Source organism: Papilio machaon, chromosome 19 (assembly GCF_912999745.1).
Source record: "Papilio machaon chromosome 19, ilPapMach1.1, whole genome shotgun sequence".
Lineage (NCBI taxonomy): Eukaryota > Metazoa > Arthropoda > Insecta > Lepidoptera > Papilionidae > Papilio > Papilio machaon.
Genome location: NC_060004.1, coordinates 6330707 through 6353336, shown reverse-complemented (window position 1 = coordinate 6353336; position 22630 = coordinate 6330707). Strand labels below are relative to the sequence as shown.

General features: G+C 32.8%; 1 protein-coding gene across 1 annotated transcript; it reads right to left on the bottom strand.

The window, feature by feature from the left end:
- Window positions 1–403: 403 nt before the first annotated feature.
- LOC106709507 lies at window positions 404–19867 on the bottom strand. Its single transcript, XM_045682662.1, has 23 exons — window positions 19848–19867; window positions 19189–19266; window positions 18991–19081; window positions 18322–18438; window positions 17629–17667; window positions 17485–17540; window positions 16929–17159; window positions 16471–16529; window positions 15826–15854; window positions 7236–7335; window positions 6310–7096; window positions 5969–6158; window positions 5384–5798; window positions 4565–4985; window positions 3995–4215; window positions 3406–3805; window positions 3280–3331; window positions 2994–3099; window positions 2482–2592; window positions 1824–1958; window positions 1128–1258; window positions 820–903; window positions 404–732 (listed from the first exon to the last, which is right to left on the bottom strand). The coding sequence occupies exons 1-23, from the start codon at window positions 19865–19867 to the stop codon at window positions 421–423; spliced, it is 4185 nt and encodes a 1394-aa protein (XP_045538618.1). The 3' UTR covers window positions 404–420.
- Between the last annotated feature and the right edge of the window lie 2763 nt (window positions 19868–22630).

Here is a 22630-nt window from a genome sequence, read left to right as displayed (position 1 = left end):
ATGACAATCCTAAACAAATGAAAATTGACAAATTCCACTACCATTTGTTTTAAAATCTCTGACCTTGTATACCACTGGATAGGATATAAACCATAGTATTTTATACCTATTTCATTTTCGCCATTTTGGTATCGTTTGGTAGCGGTGTTGGAAACTCCGGAATAATAGATATTGAATTAGCGGACAGTAATTTCAACTGGCGCTTTTAAGCCGGAACAAAGCAAAAGCTGTAATTTCTAAGCAGCAACCTGTCCAGCGGATATCTTTAGGGTCAGTGATTAAAATGTGTTGTTCTCTCTTCTATTTCAAAGTAAATGAGAGGGATGGATGTTTGCTTGCAATTATTTATATATTAGAAATCCACACTATTAGCAAATAGGTCCTAATTCCTCATACAAATGGAATGGAATGGAATGTAATTTAGGTCTTAACAATTGCAGTTTTAGTTTCAATTTTGCGATGAGCTGTTGTCGATTTATTTTCGACTATATCCTTGTCTATTTTTTGTTTCTTTTTTCTAGCTCCCTCAGTAACTACCATAGAATCTATCTGATTTATTGTCGTTTTCGTTCGTTTAGTTTCTGATGTTTTAGTAAATTTGTTGATTCGTTTCATTGGAGTTTCTTTTCTCCGCGTTTGTGTTTTGTTCGGTCCTTTCTTTTGTGAAATGTATCGCTTGAAGCGGGCTGGTGTGTTACGTTTTCGATACATTTTTAACATATCTAGAGATGTCTGGAAATTATAAATAGTTTAGTATACTTAGTATACTATAGGAATTCTAAAATATAGACACAGTAGACCTTTTTAAATAATACTTACACCCAAATCAATAGGACCCGATATAATTTTCAAAAGGAAATTTCTTTGGTTTTCTAAATAGTCCTTGATGCCGAGTAATTTGCTCTGTAATTAAATATTGTATTATTAACGATGGTTTGTCTGTTGAAGCTAATTATTTGGTACCCTTATTGAGTGTACTTTTAAAGGATAGCGACAAAATCAGTATAAATGATACTATACAAATAAATAAGTTAAAGATGTCCGTCTACTTTAAATGTATTATGTACCCGGAATTTTGTGCGTCAAATCTACACAGGCTTATGTTTTTCAGTAAAATGTTAACTAACCTTTTCTTCGTAAGACAATTCGTCATATAATTGCAAAAGTTCTTGCACCGATTGAAGGACATTCAAACATTCCGATTTAGGGTCAGTCTCTTCTTTTAAGATTGAATCCGCTATTTCTGCTAATGGTGATTCTGTCAACAAAAACAAATATTCTTCACGCCTACCTTCTATGAGATTTTGGTTCTTTCTCTATTTAATTATGCAAATAATTCCACATCTACCAATGTTAATATTACTAATGTTATAAATGCGAAATTTTATATGGATTGATGTTTGTTAGAAGATGTCGCCGGAACAGCTCAACAGATCTTGATGAAATTTGGCACAAATGTAGAACATACTCTGGAAGAACACATAGGCTGCTTACTAAGTCATAGGCTTAAGTTTTTTTATTCCACGCAGATGGAATTGCAGGCGACAGCTAGTGATTAATAACTATTAACTAAGCCAAAGTCATAATATGCATGTGGGCGTTTATTAACTGACAAGATGGTTAGTGTTTTTCGCGAGTATATTTTTATGCATTTGGATTTTTGTGTGTGTCAATTTCATTGTGGCATTCTGTAGCCTAAACGATTGTATTTATTTCGTCTAGTGAGGTGTAATTTGATTCGTATTTCTCCACGTAGTAATTTAAAGCTACAGTAAGACGAATTATTTTTATTTCTTCTTTTATCACCGACCAAAAATACTCACCCGTGGTTTTAAATTGTTTAGTATCATTTAAAGGCGAGGCAATTAGTATCATGTCGAATCTGGTGTCCTTACTTTCGTCAGAACCTGGGGGTGATGTCAACCAATGCAGGAAATCGGATAGATCTTGCGGAAGTTCTAGAATAAAATAGTTACTTTTACAGTTACAAATACTGAAAACTTTTCTGAAGTTGTTACGTAGATACACAAAGTTTAAAGGAAAGTAGCCATGGTTACTAGCTGTAAGTATCTCCTGAATTATAGTTTTAAAATTATGAATATAAAATGCTAGTAAAAGAACACCTTTATTGCTATTTATAATGCATTATTCTGTATAGTAATGACTTAGAAAATGTATCAAAAATATACATGTAATTGTTCAGTCATGTCGATAGTGTAGACTGTAGATGTTTTGTAGAATGTATCTTCAGAACGGATCTCGATGAAATTTGGCACGGATGTAAAACATTATCTGGAATGCTAATAATTTTCTTGTTATTTCCGCGTGGACAGAGTCGCAGACGACACCTAGTGTTAAGATAAATAGTAAAAACATGTTGAGAATATTTGTGATATCTTATATTTTGGAATATCCTTTCAGAATATCTATGATAGTCACGGTTGTTGATAAGTACAATATTTGTAGATCAAAAACACATACTGGAGCATGTCTTCTGCTGCACTTGGAAGTCTACGAGATCAGTCATCAGCTTAACCAACTGCTGCATCAGGGACGTCGCTACCAACTCCTCACCGCCCTCACTCTCACGGACTGTTATGATATTAAACTGTCAGTTATTTCTGACAATCGTATTTTGTCAATTATCATTCTTCTATAATTGCTATGACTTCATTACTGTCAAACGTTATCCTAGGGACTCGTGGAAATCTTAGTCATTTTCTAGTTGTTTTTTTTTTTACTTTACAATTTGCAAGTTTTTTTTAGGAAAATAGAAATAGCATATTATTTAAATTGAATAACCTGATATTCCTTTTAATCATTCCAACTAAGCTATATACTTGTGCTAGAATGATGGGATTCGAATATACAACTACGTGATCGGATGTCCATACCCTTAACTATTAGGATATTGGCGTTTTAATAGATAGGGGAAAGGTAATATTCTAGGAGATGATATAGATGTGTATTTTAAATGTGGAATATCATCTTACTGTTGATATTTCTAGTTTTCTCTACAGCCTTTGCTGCTTCGTGGCATATTTGTTTCATTTTAGCTGTCATGGTGGCGAAGTTTAAATAATTTTCACTTTCATCATCCTGTAACAAAGATTTAATAAAATGTTCTTCATCGTTGTTATCATTTTTACTATTTGCTACTTCTAATGTATCTATTTCTTCATTTATAATAGTTACTTTTCTTTCGTTCCCTGCTTAAATCTTTTCGAGAATAATCATCAATTTGATTAGAAACTATAATTTAAATGTGTCATTCAGTACCTCATACTTTTTCTCCACTCCACTCTCATCTCGCTTGTAGTAATTTTTAGGTCTGAAATTATTTGTTTTATTTCATTATTTATTTATTTTCAACTTAACATTTCCCTATTTAAAGAATATAATCACCTGAGATCATTAACTTTACGTAAAAACCGATTGAAATGTTGTCTGTTATTCGTTTTATTAATTATATGAGGTCTTTTATAATTCTTTCTAGAATTGTAACCAGTGCGTATACTTTCACCCAACTTCCTAAATTTCTTATTTATCCATTGTCCGGATCGTTTCATGAAATTTTCATTATCAACAGAATGTTTGTTCCTAGCTTCATTATCCAAATAATCTATTTTGACTCCGTATTCATCGTCATAGATATCGTTCCAGAAAATCAAATTACTATCAACACTTCTTTTAACTACTGTTCTATTGACTTTATTATTTTGAAAAGTAGAGTTTGAATTAACACTTGTATTTTCGTGTTTCACTGTTGTTGTTTGATTTGCTGGTGGTAATTTTGTTGGTAATCCTGCAATAAGGTTATTTTTGACAAAAAAATCTACCTTATCGTTTGACGTAATCTGAATACAATGTAATTTATTTGTACTATAATTTTGTTGGGCATTTAATAAGTCAAGGTACAAAATAACTGGGAATCAAAGTACGAAATCTAAAAGTAATCAATGAAACGATAACATAAAATTTTCTGATTTACTACCTTTATTTTCTTTATTTACTTCTTCAGATTTCTCAACATTCGTGTTATTTGTAATATTTGTTGTTAACGAGGTGTTTCCACTTTTCTCTTCAATAGACATGAGGACTCTAGACCTATGGCCGATGTTTTCAATCATTTCAGCGTCGTACATTGGATACATGAAATCTTTCGTAACATTTTCCGGTTCAAATATTGATGTATTTAATGCTGTAGAGTTTTCTCTAAAAATATTACATACTTATAATTTAATAAAAGACCAGGGAGATGATGATCTTTGACAAAATAGATTTACGACATGTCTGAAACAGAGATTTTGGTCTCAGAGAGCAACCTTTAATTTAAACAGCATGACACAATTTATTTATTAAAAATTACGAATAAACAAGTAACTTTACATATAAGTAAGTAATGTAATTTTATTTATGAATATTAATCCTTGAATATTTTCATAGTTGCACGAAAAAATCCATTATTGTGTCATTACAATTACTATAAATAAATTCAAATTAAAATGTAACTCCTAAATATATAAAATGAACTATTAAGATTTATAAAAAAAAATGAACTTACTGAATGGCTGTTGAATTATCTTTAAATTCACCAGATAATTTAGCTAAAGTTAAAAACCAATCGGAAAACACGCGTAAAATTTCACCGGGCCCTTCGACACTACCATTATTGCTCAAGGTTGTATTATTTATTTCTTCTTCTGTATTGGCTACTGCAAATTTTGTATAACTTTTTAAATCTAATGCGTCTTTCGATTCTTCGTTTGCTATAGACTTTAATGATCGTAGTTTCCCAAATAAAGCTAAATCCGAGCGATGTATTTCAGTTTCATTATCATTTTTTTCCATATTTCTCAATACTTTAAGTTCTGATGATAATTCAATCTTGGTTGGCCCAAATTCAGCAATTTTTACAGTATTTTTTGATGTTGTCATATTATTCGCTAAAAATGGATATTTAACATCTTGAGTGTTAAGTTCGTCTGTAATTGTTATTCAAAAATATTTGGTTAATACATCATTGAAAATTTACTGCTAGTAAGGGTCCGTTCAGACAGACGGTGGCAGAGAGCAGAGCAGATTTTTATCGCGAAAAATTGTTCTTTTTCACACTTAATCTTAATAAAAAACATGTGTAAATTTAAATAAAACCTTGTTTCTTACGAGTATAAGGATCAGTTTTATTAGTGATCGATCTGCTCTCCGCCGCGGTTGGTGTGAATAGACCTTTTTTCGCCAAAAAATTCCTTCCACGAACTTTGTAGACAAAAATTTTTATAGATCTGATCTGGTGTCAATATAAAGTTTTCTGTATATTTGGCATTTCTTATCAAAACAACATTTTTAAAAGTTTATTATTATGACAACATTAAATACCTACGCATTTGTGCGTTCCTTCGTTTTTTAATTAGGTTTTGTTTTAAATTGTTTTCTTTTTCAGTCGAACTCTTTGGGAATTCATGGTGTATTATATTCTCTGTGGGCAAATTCATTTCATTTGTAACATAATCTTTTTTTGCAGCTAGTACACCGTAATCACTGTACGCTTGCGCCAATTTCGAGTATTTACTATTTAAATATTCTTCTACGTAATCTGTATCAGTATTTTTTACTTTATCCTTTGGGTCTAGAAATCCTTTTTCAAATTCACTATCAGCTCTTGAAGATGCTGTATTTTTTATTAATAAATTTAATTCATCAGGATATAATTTCATCGGACTCTTCCAATTTGGATTAAGTGCTAAAGAAATGTCGTATTTTTTTGCAATAGACTTTTTCCCAGAAATTACGGAATTCTGGAAAAGAATAGAAATAAACGGTAAATCTTTAGGTCGTTACAACTAGATAATGACAATATTGCAGTCTCTTTCCTTCTTTTTAAAAAAACAGTGACAGCAAAAGTGTTATATGTGTGTGTATGTGTTCTATGTGTGCTATGCCATTTGATATTCACGGTAAAACGTACACCAGATCTTCTGTCCCTTTCGACTTGTTTATCTGTCTCGTCATGAGTGTCAGTATAATCGGCTAGTACTTCTTTGAAATCTTCATATGCAAGATTTTCTTCATCTTCCTCGTTTAATTGTAACAGTTTGCGTCTACTTATCGATGAGTCGTCGCTGTTCTTCGAAACTCTGCTCTCTTCAGTACTGTCACTAAAAGAAACCATGAATTATATCTAACAGAATGCTGAACATACCTAATTCTAATTTTTATCTAGCTTTGATGAATTTGTTTTGTTTTATTTTTTGAAAATGTACTTATTCCCTGTCACTTTTTATCTTAAGAACGATTCGCGATACATACATTAATGTTGATACGCTCAAAACAACTCCGTATTTTGGAGTAGTTGATGGGTAGAACAGTTCATCGGTTTCCTCTTCATTTAAATGTGCTGCTTCTTTTTCAATATAACTCGGATTCTCTTCCGCTAAACTATTTCTTCTTTTAACGCCCATAAATTTTACGGAGTCCTCCGTTTTAGGTGGATATGAAATTTGTTTTTGTGGCTCTTCATCTGTATTTGTCGCTCCTTCTGGTTCATCCTTTGAATGTTTGCATTTGTCCTTTTCCACATTCCATAGATCTAAATTAAAAGGATTGGCGACAACTTTATCCAAATTATGTTCCAACATTTGACCCAATAGTTCGTCCAAACGTTGAGAGTTCTTATAGAAAGGATGTTTCAATTGTTTCTCGTGAGATTTCGAGTCTTTTAGCATGTGGGAGCACTTTGGAAAATTACGTTTTCTATCGAATGGTCCATACTGAACCATTAGCTTTTTATTTTCTATTACTATACCGGATGGATGATTGCTGTACTGATCGTCGTCAGATTTTTTAAATCGTGAATTCTGATTAGCGAAAGCGGAATCTTTTACGGCTACGTAGGGCGGATAGAATAAATTGAATTTACTTAAGTCTACTTTAGTATCGAGTCTTTGGGTGTCAGTGTTTATGGGGGTGTCTATGGACATTAGGGACCTCTTGTATCTATCAGGAAGAGGTTTCGTGATAATGTCGCTTGCTTCTTCTGTTTGTAGTTTCAATTTTCTTATGCGAGCGTCCGTTTGAATGAGACGCTTATAGAAATCTGCAAGTAAATCAAAAATTAATAATGTTAATTTGCTAAGACTAAAGGTTGACCAGGATTTTCTATAATAATTTTTGCCCGATAAAAATCGGAAAAACATCAGACAATATAATAGTTGCTACGCTCTACCATATCTCACCTCGTAACTTCTCGCTGGTTGGTCCGTCAAACAATTTGTCAGCCTCCAGAATATGAGAAATTGTTCCGCTGACTTTGTTGTAAGATTCCTCGTTGTAAGTCTGCGAACCAAAAATATATACTAAATAATAAAAAAAAAACATATCACAAATAATTTAAAAAACAAAAGAATTTTAACAAAAGAACGAAACACTCCAAACGTCGTGAAACTATTTGATGTCATCATTTCATTCAAGAAATATGAAAATTTCAAGTAATTCTTATTTAAAATAAAAGACTCAACATAGATCTCGTAAACAATGGTCCAACAGTGCCATTAGCTCGGTGCTTAAAAGGCCCATTTTGTCGCCATTCTTGTATATTAACCCTTCACAATAAATATGTCCTGAGTGGTTATTTAAAAGTGCCCAGGTGGGCCTGAACGACCCGCAAGAATTATATTCGCATTTTACTGTTAAATAATCACTTGTTTTAATTTCAAAGGAAAAGTGTTTTAATCACTTTCACGTCATTACTTTTTTAAATGAGGAATAGTATTTAAAAAACTGAAGAACTTTCATTTTTAATTCAGTTTTCAATTAATTAAGATAACGCTGATTATTAAACAAAAGCCCTTCTTTATAATAATCAAAATTCATTATTCAAATCTTGTTACAAAATTAAACCTAAATACAAATAGAAATTGACGTACAATTAGTCCCTTACATTATTAAACGGACTGGTCAAACATTTAACGTCTTCAATAACTAATAATTAATATAAAACATCTGTTTGCTGTAATATATAAACAATTCGACATTCGATCGCAAGAGAATTCCAGACGTTGACCCGAAACTTGAACAGTAAACTCGCGCAAACACATCGATACGGTGGGCACAAGACTTCTTACTTAAGGCCAAGTTACTGAAATATTATTTTGAGTTTTTTTTTAATAAATAAGGTTGTATTCCTTACTTTAAAGCACTTACATCATATTAGCGTGGTCTTTTATTGAGGAAAACACGTAAGAAATAATATCTTTATAAAACAACAATATGTCTCAAAACAAGTAAAGGGGCAGTTTAATTTCATGGCATATTATAATAGTTTTTGTATGTAGCTGATATATAAGGCAAAAATTAATGTAATAATTTTAAAATATTGTAAAATATTCCAACAATAATTGGCTTCTCCTTAACCAACGTTGCGAAATTAAGACGTCGTTTATAACATGTGACGTACGTAGAGCATTAAATTGTTTACCGTCTCCCTCTAGCACGACTCGTTAGAAGAGGACAGGTGCGATGTGCGGAAACAAATTGGCGAATTTGCAAGTACTATAAACATTTCAAACTGTAACTAATTTATCGATTGTTTGTAATTTATAATTAATGTAGAAAACGTCTGTTGATAATGGTCATTTGTAAGGGACATACACAGTCCGGCATTTTACTTATAGAATAACTAGCTGTCACTCGTGACTCCGACCCCGCGATAATAAAAAAACAAACTTAATAAGCAGTATATGTATTCTTCCAGACTATGTTCTACATCTGCACCAAATTTCATCAAGATCCATCCATCCATCCAAAAATTCGCATTTATAATATTAGTAAGATAATCTTCTTATATATAAAATTCTCGTGTCACGGGGTTCGAACTTGAACTCCTCCGAAACGGCTTGACCGATTCTCATGAAATTTTTTGAGCATATTGTACCTGTACTCCTCCCCCCCCCCCTTCCACTCCGCACCCCCAGCAGCTGTACTCAAATTGCTTCACGATATTTATGAAAACACGATAGCATTCGTGCTTCTAAATGAGTTTCCACTAGTGACGGACGACATTTAATCTCCAACTGAACGTGCAGGACTCAAACTGATATACTAAGCCAAGATGAACGTATTTAACGTAGTATGGCTTTCCTACTTTGTACGTAAACTCATTCGTACAACACAAAACACACGACATTAAAATATTAATGAGCAATATTTCCCTCACAGATATATTTGTTGGAATCATGTTTGTCATCTACCTATATCTATATATATAAAAGAAAGTTGTGTTAGTTACACTATTTATAACTCAAGAACGGGTGAATCGATTTGACTGAAAATTGGTGGGCAGGTAGCTTAGAACCAGGAAACGGACATAGGATAATTTTTACCCCGTTTTATATTTTTTTTATTCCGCGCGGACGGAGTCGCGGGTAAAAGCTAGTATACATATAAAAGAAAGTCGTGTTAGTTACACTATTTATAACTCAAGAACGGCTGAATCGATTTGACTGAAAATTGGTGGGCAGGTAGCTTAGATCCAGGAAACGGACATAGGATAATTTTTACCCCGTTTTCTATTTTTTATTCCGCGCGGACGGAGTCGCGGGAAAAAGCTAGTTATATATAAAAGAAAGTCGTGTTAGTTACACTATTTATAACTCAATATCGGTCGAATTGATTTAGCTGAAAATTGATGGGGAGGTAGCTTAGAACTAGGAGACGGACATAGGAACTTTTTATCTTGTGTGCATTTTTTTTATTCCGCGCGGACGAATTCGCGGGTAAAAGCTAGTATCTTAATAAGTCACATGTGTCATTATCAATTTTTTTATGCTTTTGCATGCTGTAACCTAATCGATATAAACCTCACCGGGTCAAATAAATTTGTGATGCTATAGTATTTGTTTTGACATGTAATGTACTTATTTTGCTGTATAATGAAAGTTTAAACAATAACAATAACTTTACAAAACTTAGTTTTTCAAATATAATACATTTTACCTTAACATATGTCAACCTTTTACTGAACTCTGATATTAAGACTATACCAGAAACCATGATTATTGAAATGTTGTAATGCGAAGGCTTCTGAAATACGATCTTGATACTTATAAATAAACACCAAATAATTATACCGGAAACAGTTTTATTGAAATCTAGCTTTTACCCGCGACTCCGTCCGCGCGGAATAAAAAATAGAAAACGGGGTAAAAATTATCCTATGTCCTTTTCCTGGTTCTAAGCTACCTGCCCACCAATTTTCAGTCAAATCGATTCAGCCGTTCTTGAGTTATAAATAGTGTAACTAACACGACTTTCTTTTATATATAGATTTAATTGTAAAACATTTATAACCAAGTTGGTGCCCATAAAATCAATCATCGGCGGTCAAAGGGTTAAAACACGTGTTTAATTAAAGACAGTATATTTTGGAGTAATACCATAATTACGTATTTGTACATATTTTAACAGATTCTTATTATTTTCAAATAAGAATAAATGCCTTTTTAAACAATAATCAAATTCACCTTAAAACTGTTGTCTCTTAAAGTTTTATAGACTGTCTAATAGAGTACTTAGTAAATAGTGCCGCCAGTGATAATAAAAAACAAAATTAATGTAAAGTTAAATATCAGTATCAACAAGTATTTAGAGGCGTATCTGTACACAAATGCAACGTCTGGCCGCCAAAAAGCCATTCTCTACCGTTTTCATCATAATGTTATAGTCTAAGAGCCAGTCACAGGAAAACTTTATTAAAATTACAAACATTTATTTTTTACTAGCTGTCGCCCGCGACTCCGTCCGCGTGCAGCTAAAAAAATGGGGTGGGGGGTATGAAAAATAGACGTTAGCCGATTCTCAGACCTACTGAATATGCTCGCAAAATTTCATGAGAATCGGTCAAGCCGTTTCGAAAGAGTACGGTGATGAAAACTGTGACACGAGAATTTTATATATTAGATTATACAGTAATACATACGAGTATGTTATTTAATATTATAAGATACCAGAACAATGTTTCTAAGTTATCTCTTATGTTAATTTGTACCAATATTTTTTTTATTAACTTTTTAAAGACAGACAAAATATAAAAAGTTGTTTACTTTTTTGTACATTCATTATTCCTTTATTAAAATATTTTAGCGAAGAAAAACAAAAACAAAATTGAGGTAAAGTTAATCAAGCTAATATGCTACTAATTAAAGACATTTCCTAGATTTATCTATGGTTAATATTTTTAATAACGCAGACCAAAAATGAGGGAGTTTGGGAGTTTTTTTTTAATAAACTTGCATTACGTTTTGTTTTAATTTAGAAATCTCATTTAATCTTAAATGATACGAAATAGCGAGCGAAGTAGAGATGTAAACATAATAGGGGGTTGAAAACTGTGGTGGATTCACGTATTAAAATTTGCCGACCCTACTAACCTTTAAATTTATCACTGCCTAATTATGTAACATAGATTATTTTTAACAATGTTATTGTAATTTACTGTCACTTATTTGTTTTAATAGTTTAGTGTTTACAATGTTTTAATTTATTTTATTGTATTTTTTTTTAAGAAGAAGACATGATATCTTTTAAAGGTTTCTCAGCGATATAAAAAAAAAGGATATCGCTAAGTATGTTTGTTGTAACCCCGAAAGTATGAACTTTACAGGGGAGCCAAAAAATGATTACTCGTGAGCTGATACGTCTACAAGCATGCGGTATTTAGCAATGTTGTGTAGTTTGTGCTAACCAAGACCTAAATCTAATCAGTCTTGAGCACAGGCGTAGAGTGGCTAGTCTCTCGGTATTTTACAGGCTGCATTTTGGGGAGTGTGCGCAGGAATTACACGATATAATTCCACCATCACCATTCTACCATCGGACGTTCAGACATACGGCTGGAATCCATCCTTATGTAGTAGACGTGCCACGCGTTCAAACGAAAAAGTTTGAATCATCGTTTCTTGTGCGTACTGCTAAGGATTGGAATAAGTTGCTGGCGTCAGTTTTTCCGTCCAAGTACGATGTGGGGGCCTTCAAGAGTAGAGTGAATAGGCATCTACAAAGCTAGCGCGTACCATCTTTAGACCACATCTTCACCTCACCGGGTGAGATCGTGGTCAAGCGCTAACTTTTCCAATATAAAAAAAAAAAAAAAAAACCTATAATAAAATCATTATCGTTTGATAATGGTTGAAATTATTAACGTGTGAAAAACATATTCACGATTTCAAGGGTTACAGCGTTTATGCTTTCCAGCGTCGATATATAACTGCACATGTTTACACATGAATTTTGAATAGTAGTAAATTCACTGGTTGTAAAATTGCTGCATAAATAAATATTCAAGCTCTTAGCTAATAATGGTTTGTCCCGCTGGCTGCTAGCTGCTGGCGTCTGGCGAATGAAAGTTGAACTTTTCAATGGACAAACAGACATTTTTTATACCTCGTCGGGCCCTTTGTGTATTGTTATTGTGGTGGTCTCGGTTGCGACTGCATTTAGCGGCCATCGTCTGGTTTTATATCGGCACGAATACAATTTCCATGTCGTTCTAATGTACTAATGTAAGTTTATTGTGATGTCTAAGTAATTAGTAGCTAAGGGGTTTTCAGTATGATTCTTATTATAAGGGAGTGATATACTCTTCTATTGTTGTGTTAGAGATATTAGAGATAGTGTTTGTTAATGGATTAAGTAATTTTAATAGAGTTTATTTACATCAAAAAAGGAGGGGATTGTGTATAGGAATCTAAAATTATGAGAAGATTTGACAAATATATGTTTTACACAGTATATTTTTCTGTTGCTTTTTATCTCTAGTGTTTTTACGTATGTTGATGTTTCAAAAAAAATAATGGTTAAAGCGGACATTTACTTTAGATTTCGTATAGTATTTCTACACTGAAGTACACACTTAGCGGCCATTTACAGTGCGTCAGTAAAAAAAATTATAGCAACAAATGTTTTTCAACAAATTCGAAAAAAATTGTACGCTTACGTATATAATCAAGGCAACGTCTACGTCTGCTTTACAAAGCACCGTCCGTCTGGGGCGTCCAGAACAATGGGGTCCCGCGGGCGACGGCGATGCCGGATTAAAAAAAAAAACAACGCAACGTAGAGATGAACACGGTGAGATTCAGATAGATGGCTTCCGTCTCGCACGGTCGCTTAGAGAAAGTTGAAAGGAAAGACAAATTGGCCCCGAATAGGCATTTGTTAGTAATAAACCTTGAACGTGCGAAAAGCTATTGTTTAGTCTACGCCTTTTCTTGTTGGAATTAAAAACTGAACGAAACAATAATCAAACAGAAAGACGGAAGTAACGATCATTATTGAAATTTCGCCTTTATCTCTTCAAAAACATTAAACGTGTATTTTGAATTAATTTATACATAGAGATAAAATGATTAGAATTTACTATTAAATAAACGCAATCTAGATGGAAAGGGTAGGAAGGGGAAGTGGATTTGACAGAGGAGAGGACACTTCCCATAGGAAGGAGAAATATCCTCTTTCTGTGCGTCCCCTTCTCCGTTGATTAAAGGTAGGCAACGCATCTGCATTTGTGGATGTCTATGGGCAACGGTCGCCTCGCTACCGTGGCGAATTTAGGTTGCCGTTTGCTCGTTTGCCACTTTATGATATAAAAAAAATACAGAAGAATTGACAACCTTCTTCCTTTTGAAGTCGACTAAAAACAATAAAATGTTTTGAAACTAGTAACCCATAGTAAAGGCTACTAAATATTTTTACAACGTCCCAAATAAGCCCGTAGATAAAAGCTGTTACAACTTATAATCAAGATAGATTTTGTTCCTCTCTCGAGATACATAAAGTATCTATCAAATAAATCTCATGTCGCGTGGCGGGTAGAAACAAAAAAAAAGAGTTGTTTGCGTCGCATTGTGGGCCACAAATCACTTAATACCCTCCTGTACCGAATAAATACCTTCTTAAGGCGCCCGAGCCGAGATATGATTTGTAACTAGTCGCACCCTTGTTACATACAGCGTGTTCCTTTTATATTTGAAACAATAACCATATAATTTCAGTTACTGAACACTTTTTTTTCTTAAGATGGATGAACAGTATGTTTTTATATATGTATTTTGACAGTGAAAACTTACAATAAGAAAAAAATAATACTCTTAAAGTGACGAATCATTCTTGAGACAGAATGATACATAAGTAACCCTGTTCAGTTCCTGTGTTTAACACATTTAAATGATAATAGTACTATTTAATTATTTTAGAACACACTTTATATTCCAAAGGAGTTTCCACCAATTGACTTCCATTACACCTTGATCATAATATATTAATATTTATCATTTACGAGAGGGCTCTTTATATCTTAACCAACGTACAAAGTTTATAGAAAATCTATTACGTAGACTATAAAGCTCTTATTTCAATCGTCGTAAGGATTTAAATTCAATAGCATTTTCAATTTGTGTCGCATTTTAATTTTGTTTTTTAAAACCTTTAGCATACACCGTTGCTTTTGCAGGGATCTTTCTAAGTTAGTTATGGATCTTTTGGGAAAATTGTTTTATAACATTGTTGACGTACGAACTATCAAATACTAGTTATTTATTTGTAGGTACTGGGTACAATACGGTTTATCCCCCCCCCCTTTTTCAGCCCGAAGAGAGAAAGAGACACACAACGACAACGTTTTTTGTACAGATGTTGATAGGCAGTGGGAAACATGTTGTACAACTTGTATAGACACTTCAGAACGCTTGCCTTCTAATACATCACGTCCAAAACAATGGTGTTAGGGGACCGCCAGATATAATACAAATGCGACAACAATATCACGCGAGAGAGAGAAAGCACAAACTATAACTGTCATACTATGAGCACGCAAGATACATTCAGGTACAAAAGTTTTTGATATTTTTTTGAGTAATTGATTTGCTTAGTTATTCTTATCTCAACCTAAGAAATGCTCTGTCACCATAAAAAAAAAAAACACTGCTAGGAAGAATACGACGTCTTACTTTGTCAGAAAATAAGAGAACCTTAGGCAAGATTAGGTGACAATTCGAAGATTTGTGTTCTAGTACTTAAAAAGCCGATTTATCAGAAAATAATTGGCAAAGTTAACATTTTCGTGCGTGACTGTACTGCTGTCTCGGTTTGCGATGTGTCCCGCGTAATCTGACTCTTTGTCGTTGAGGGAGTGATAAAGTTACTATTGAAACTCGAAGTTTTCAATACGTTCAAATAAGTTCTGATCATTTATGGTTCAGGATAACAGTTAAAAAAAAAGATATTGAGTTTAATTTTATATTAGGATGTGTTAGAGATTTGACATGTTAATTTCTGTTTTTAAAAAGTGCATAATGAAAAGTGAAATAAAAAGATTATTATTACTACTTGAAGCCTTTGATGATGAATTCGTTATTAATTATCTAAAGTAGGTATATCCACAATGCTTGTTATAACTTAGAGAATATTCGAGTTACTTTCGAGAATCGAGTTAGATTCGAAAACTCGAAGTTTTCTTCGAGCTGATTGATAAAAATTATTCCCTGTGCAGTGAATCAAAGGGTTTATGTGTCGGCGCAGCGCGACAAGCCGCAAGCGATGGTTCAGGCCCTGCGATACTCTTGGGTGCTGTAACTCTATTGAAAGGTGTAACAAGATGTGACAGTTCCCGGAAAATGTGAATTAAAAATAATATAGATAATAAAATAACCGATAAAAAATAGAATCATAAAAGAATAAGTCTTTTATACTCATCTTTAAAAAAAATGTTATATGTAAATTCATGTTCCGTGGTAAAGGAATGAGGGTTAATATTGAAAAACATATTCTTACCCCATCTCGTAATCCAGTATCACCAAAATCTGTAACAAAAATTATATCATGTTTAATTATATAAATAACACAACATAACGTAGTTAAGTAATATTTTTCTTCTTTTATTATTCCATATTGTAATAACTACTTATTTTTAATTAATTTAGACTTATCGTTGGTATCTGAGACCAGATCTCTGTATAAAACATTCATCCCTTCAGATATAATCAACTAGAATATGATGAAGAAGAAATGTCACTTAACGCACTATAACAGACAGATTCAGAAACAAAATAGACCAAAATACTCACACTGCCTTCACGCACACACTTTCATGCACTTGCAGTTTACACGCACACAACAAACACGCGCGCATTGACACTTAAAAGCAAACATACATGCAATGTATTAGCTACGAGTAAGTCATAAAGAAATGTAACAGAATAAAAATGTATTAAATATCATATGTTATGGAAGAACGGGACATCCTGACACAGGGATGTACTTACTTAAAAGAATGCCTCAACCTAAAATATGTTTATAATATGTGTTTTGAAATAAATTAAATTTATTATTATTATTATTATCCCTTTCATTATCTTTAAACAGAACAGAGATAACAATATTATATGGGTATCAGAAAATAATATAAAATCAATTTACCTGATCCAGACAATCTGGGTAAACTTTGCCAGGGATCAGTGATGTCAGTCCACGGTTTACTAAGAGAAAAAGAAAATCATGTATTTACATTAGTAAGAAAGAATTTATTGCCACACAAAGAATATAAAATCAAAAAAGAAAAACGCACATACAAGGCACAAACTTGGTACAATAGTGTAGAAAAAGGGAACCAGCTCAGCGAAGCAGGGACAGACTAAAATTACGACAAAACCTTTTGTTTTATATTTAACTAGCTTTTACCCGCGACTCTGTCCGCGCGGAATAAAAAATAGAAAACGGGGTAAAAAATTATCCTATGTCCGTTTCCTGGTTCTAAGCTACCTGCCCACCAATTTTCAGTCAAATCGATTCAGCCGTTCTTGAGTTATAAATAGTGTAACTAACACAACTTTCTTTTATATATATAGATAGATGTATCACAGATAATTAATACTAACTTCCTATCCAAGTTCGATCCATCGCTGCGAAATTGTCGTCTCGATTTCATTATTGCGTTTTTCTTGATTGCGGAACTCATGCGGCCTTCAATTTGTGGCGAAATGGCGTCAGATACCACTACACTCCTGAATATTACGAATGCAACCACCACAGATATCGCAAACACCAACGATAGACAGAAGATACAAGCGTAGTCTGAACTGATCACTTTCTTCAACCTGTTAATTTCACTTTAGTTACTTTTATAAATTTACTGCCAAACCCAATAGTGGTTCCTTAACATTACTTAAAACATTACTGTATTTTAGAAGCATTACTGAAACAGATCAATTGCCAACGAAAGATCTAGTTTCCTTAACGCTGTTGCTATGTTTAGAGCGGGCAAATTTAAAAAAATCTTCAGATTAAAAAAAAATCAGACCAAAATATCCGTTTAAAATATATTTTTATTTCCGTTTTGTCTTTTGTCAAAGATAATGATAGGATTGACAATATGTCTTATACAGAGATTATTGTCCCAGAAATCCACAGTTAAACCATATCTTTTATACTTACGCGCACGAAACACATGAACAGGTGTCGTCTGTTACTTTCTTTTTTTCAGCATCTTTCTGAAAAAAGGTATAATCACAATAGAAGACTTACCGACCCCTTTTAGTAAATGGTTTTTAGTAAAATTCCATATTTAACTTAACATACCCAAAACCACCAGTTGTCTTTCTTTTCGGTGTTGAAAGGCTGAAAAATACATCGTTCATAAATGGTAAAGAAGACATTTAGTTAGTGAAGAATACAGAAAAAAAAACATGTTCATGAATAGAACAGATCTGCCTCTGTTAAACACTCTAAGTGTAGAACTTACTTATATTATAAATGTGAATGACTAGCTCTAGCCCAAGACTCTGTCCGCGCGACATTAAAAAACTTTATAAATAGCCTATGTGTTCTATCAGACTGTGTTCTACAACCGTGCCAAATTTCATCAAGATACGTTGAGCCGTTCTGGAGAGACCTTCTAACAAACATCCATCCATCTAAATATTCGCATTTATAATATTAGTAAGATTAGATGGATGGGTATCTCCAGAACGGCTGCATGGATCTCGCTGAGATTTGGCATAGATGTAGAACACAATCTGATAGAACACATAGGCTATAATTTAAGTTTTTTCTTTTTTATTCCGCGCGGACAGAGTCCTTAATATATCCAACTTTATTGAAATAAAACTGCACAGACATTACAGTAGCACTATCATAAAGAGAAGTTACTAATTTTCAATTCTTTCTCCAATATTTTTGGATTAAATAAAATCTTTTTGAAGTCATTTTTAATATCTTTAAGGAACAAAAGTTGGTCGGTCACCTACGGAAATCATTAATCCTGGTACTTACTATAGTCTGCGTCCTATCGATGCATTCTTTGTACATTTGCTGTTCTAAATCTTGTATCGGCATCTTACTGCCGTGACTGTGCTTAAACCGCTCCGTACTGCTTGAATCACATGATCTCTACAATACGAAAAGAAAAAAAAGAAATATAGTCTCAATATCTGCAATGTAAGAATCTGTTCTTATCTTATCTTTACCTCTTTCATTGAAATAAACATTCCATCATAAATCATGACGCTGTATTATGACCGTTCAGAAGTGGAAGCAATTCTATGTTTCGTCTGATGAGTGTGCGTGCCGGAGGCCTAATTTTCTCCTCCTTTCCTTCCCGCACTTTAATTATATTTAAGGATGGGAAGGGGAATTGAATATGACAAAGGAGGGGATGCATAGAAAGTCTCTTTGTGTGTGTCCCATCCTCTGTCGATTCTATCTACAATTGCAGATGATTATGGGTAGCGGTTGCTTCCCTGAATCGGCGAATTCCTGTGGATGCTTGTTCGTGTGCCAACTTATAATTACTTCAGTTGTACATATACATACATTAATATACGAGAGGCAAAGCATCATTAATTCATTATAATAGACAATAGAGTGAAATCACTAAGTGAAAAATCAATGTAATAAACAACGAAAACTTCTAACGTTTAGGAAACATTTAATAAAACTCACCAAGTCAGTTTTAGGAAGTGGTCCAGAATATGTTTTGCGTTTTTTATTTTCTAACTTCTCTATTTTGATTAGATTAACTTTTTCTGAATCACTGTAAACATTTTACATTGTTTTTACACAGTTTTATTTAAAACATTTGTAAACTAATCACAGGTATACATTGTATTTGTGAAAAAATGTGATGGTAAAAACTCTTACTTTTTCTCTCTTTGCATGATGTCTTTGAAAATTTTTAACATAGGTGATTGCGTTTCTTTGTCAGATAATATGTTGTTACTGAAACAAATCATAAGATAATTTTTCTACAATAGATATAAAGTTAAGTATGTTTAAGAGGCATTTTTTCATAAAGTTATAGAAGAATACTAAATTATACTAAGAATATTTAAATATCTATATATATAAAAGAAAGTTGTGTTAGTTACACCATTTATAACTCAAGAACAGCTGAATCGATTTGACTGAAAATTGGTGGGCAGGTAGCTTAGAACCAGGAATAGGACATAGGATAATTTTTACCCCGTTTTCTATTTTTTTTTTATTCCGCGCGGACGGAGTCGTGGGTAAAAGCTAGTTTAATATAAAATTTAACAACTCTGAATCTGTATAAATACTCGTGTAATTTAAAATCTAATTATTCTTTTGTCAATAATGTAAACAGACTAGCCGGAATAACATGAACCGGACCCGCAGGAATGAGGAAACGATGCGCAGAGAGACAGAGCCGAAGTAACTAACTTAGGTTTCTGTAGCTTGTCATTTTGTGGAGATATTTATACAATATTTAATTTTTTTGTTATCAATTTCAAATAACATATAATTTTAAAGATGTTTTAATGTATTCGAAATTAGCTTACCCTTTTCTACTCATTCCCATATTCTTAAAATATCAGTTGACGGTGACATGATTATATTTGTGTTTTATTTTTATTTTTCTCACGTACAAGAGTTTTGTCTCTAAAAAGTTTTATTTGTCTTTTACAAAAAGAAGGAATAAACAGCAAGGATTATTTCTTCGCGTAGTTTTTGTATCTGTACCAAATTCTTTACATTTTAATTAAATTTTCTTCATATTCTTCTCTATTTTTAGTCTACATTAGTTATCTAGGATATGAATTTATATACTACGCTGTCATAGATTTTTTGGCAGAATACGTGATCATTTTTAATTGGATTTTTTTTATAAGAGATGTGGGCAAACGAGCAGCGGGAACACCAAGGTGTTCATCGACGCCCATGGACATCTGCAATAAATTTAATAAATTTCCCTTTTTAATTTATTAGGGTAATAAACATATCAATATTAAAGAAATGGTTCAGTAGAAATAAAACACACAAACATCGCATGCTCTACATCAATTTTACAACCTTGTAGGGACTCTTAAAATAACCAATAAAAGTAAATAAGAAAAAAAAATACACATAAGAAAGTATCACTCAAGGAAATTGCGTGTATTCCAGCACATTACGTGGGTGGGCAGCAATAAAATGATATTTGAGCGTTACTCTAGGACCCGGGAATAATTGCCGGGAACTTCTCCCGACGGGAATACGGGAATGCTAAGGTAACGATGGATATAGCTAAATGATCGCTCATGAAAAATATATTTAATACATCGTTACTGACGGAATTATGGTTAAGGTCTTGCGATTAAAGAATTCGTTTTGCAAAGTTTTTTTTTTTGTTAAATTTTTTTAAGTAAATTCACTGTTGTTTCTTGTAAAAATAACGGTCTGTTAATTAGCCAAAAATACATATTTGTGTTTTAACAAATCATGAAATGAAAATATGAGAAGTCTAATCGTGACTTGAATTTCGCCGATTTTCGCCCTTTTTGGTACAAGATACCAAAAACATTGTTTTTAGATATTGTAAGCGCAGTGAAAGCTTATGTTAAGGCTACCAATTATTGAAAAAAAGGAGTATACAGTGGTCAAAGAAAAGAGATTGATAAGAGAATCTCAGTAGCTTTATTTTTATTAAATTCTTTAGTAACATGTAAACATTTTAAACCACTAAATAATTAGTAAAATCCATACCCATACATACCCTGAATCGTCAATATCGTATAGACTAGGGTAAACTCACCTGTTTCTGTCCTGTATAACCCCCCGGGACGTTCTGTCCTCATAAACTTGTTTACATGTGTCGTACGTATTTCATTCGTCTAACCCCAGCTAATAGAATAAACCCCTTTTTTATCACTCCAGTTTTACTGACTCTTGGTCCTGTAATTTTGATATAAAATGTGTATAAAAATGTTTGAGGTCAAACACAAATTTTTTCTTTAGGAAAATTTGACTAACAACTTTTAAGATAAAATTTTCCTAGTCTTCTAAAACATTTTAAATTAGTTTACAAATAACTAATTATAAGTAATTATAAATAATCTTTTTTCATTTGTTTAGTTTAGGGTATTATGAAAAACTAAGAAATACCAGGATAGTGCATTCTCAAGCAAAAAGGGTAAACATACTAACATATGTTTGTACGTTCCTACAAAATAATATAGGTGACGTCAATAAACTGTTGGAATCGAATCTTATACCGACCCTTAGTGCGCAGTACTGCGAGGGCAGATCATGCGACGTTTGTAATTTATGACTGTCTGTCACTCACGTATTAGCTTTTAGGGTTGTCACTTACAAGTTCATTTCTAAAATATTTTACAAGTCAAAATTGATAATCATAGTCGATGCTAAACTGATGAGGATAAGGAAAATTGCAATCAGAAATCTAACTAAAATAAAGGGTTACTGATGAGTTGACACTATTCCTAGACGAGAATGAATAAAGTATGGATAGAAAGGGACGGTTATGAAGGGAAAGGACTATCCATACTACGTACTTCGTCACCTCGCTCATCAGAGGAAAATCAAAAACGTGAGAATCTTTTCTTGGTATCACAGTTAAAACATAGCTGTAGCAGTTAAAGAATACTCTTACGTTATATTCATATAGGTTTAAAAGATGGTTTATTAAAAAAAATATTACCAATGTATCGACAACCCTATGATAACGATGTTTACACGGCTCACCTCGGCCGTTTAACCTTCTTCTTTATTTATCAAGGCGTCGTGTTGGTGGATTTACATTTATATTCGGGATACGTTGCGGCTGTCGTGGCCACCTCACGACTCACGACCATTCAGACGGGTCACACTCCCTGAATACACTGAACCGAAACTGAATTCTTTCAACTGTTCGGTGAAGCTATGATGAGTCACAATTCAGAACTTCTCTACTTCTAAACTTTATAAATCAGGAATTGATATAACCTCAGTGTCAGATAAATATTAAAGTAAGATTACGATGTAGCTCCTGCAAACGTGTCACGTATTCACGTTAGTATTTAAGTAAGTATTCACGTAGGATTCACTGTCTGTTCAAAAAGGTGTTTCAAATTTGTGTGTCCTCTTTTCATGTCATCTAAAAATTAAAACTATGTCAGTAATAATATTCTAACAATTTTAATTACGATCCTAAATGTAAATAAAAATCTTTTTTGAAAAAATAAATAACATTACGATAAATAAAAAGAAAAGCTTCACCAAGATTCATTATCATTAAAGCTATATAAACTCTTTTATTTTATGCCCTTTCAAGATCTCATTTAGTATAAAACGAAATAACAATGGA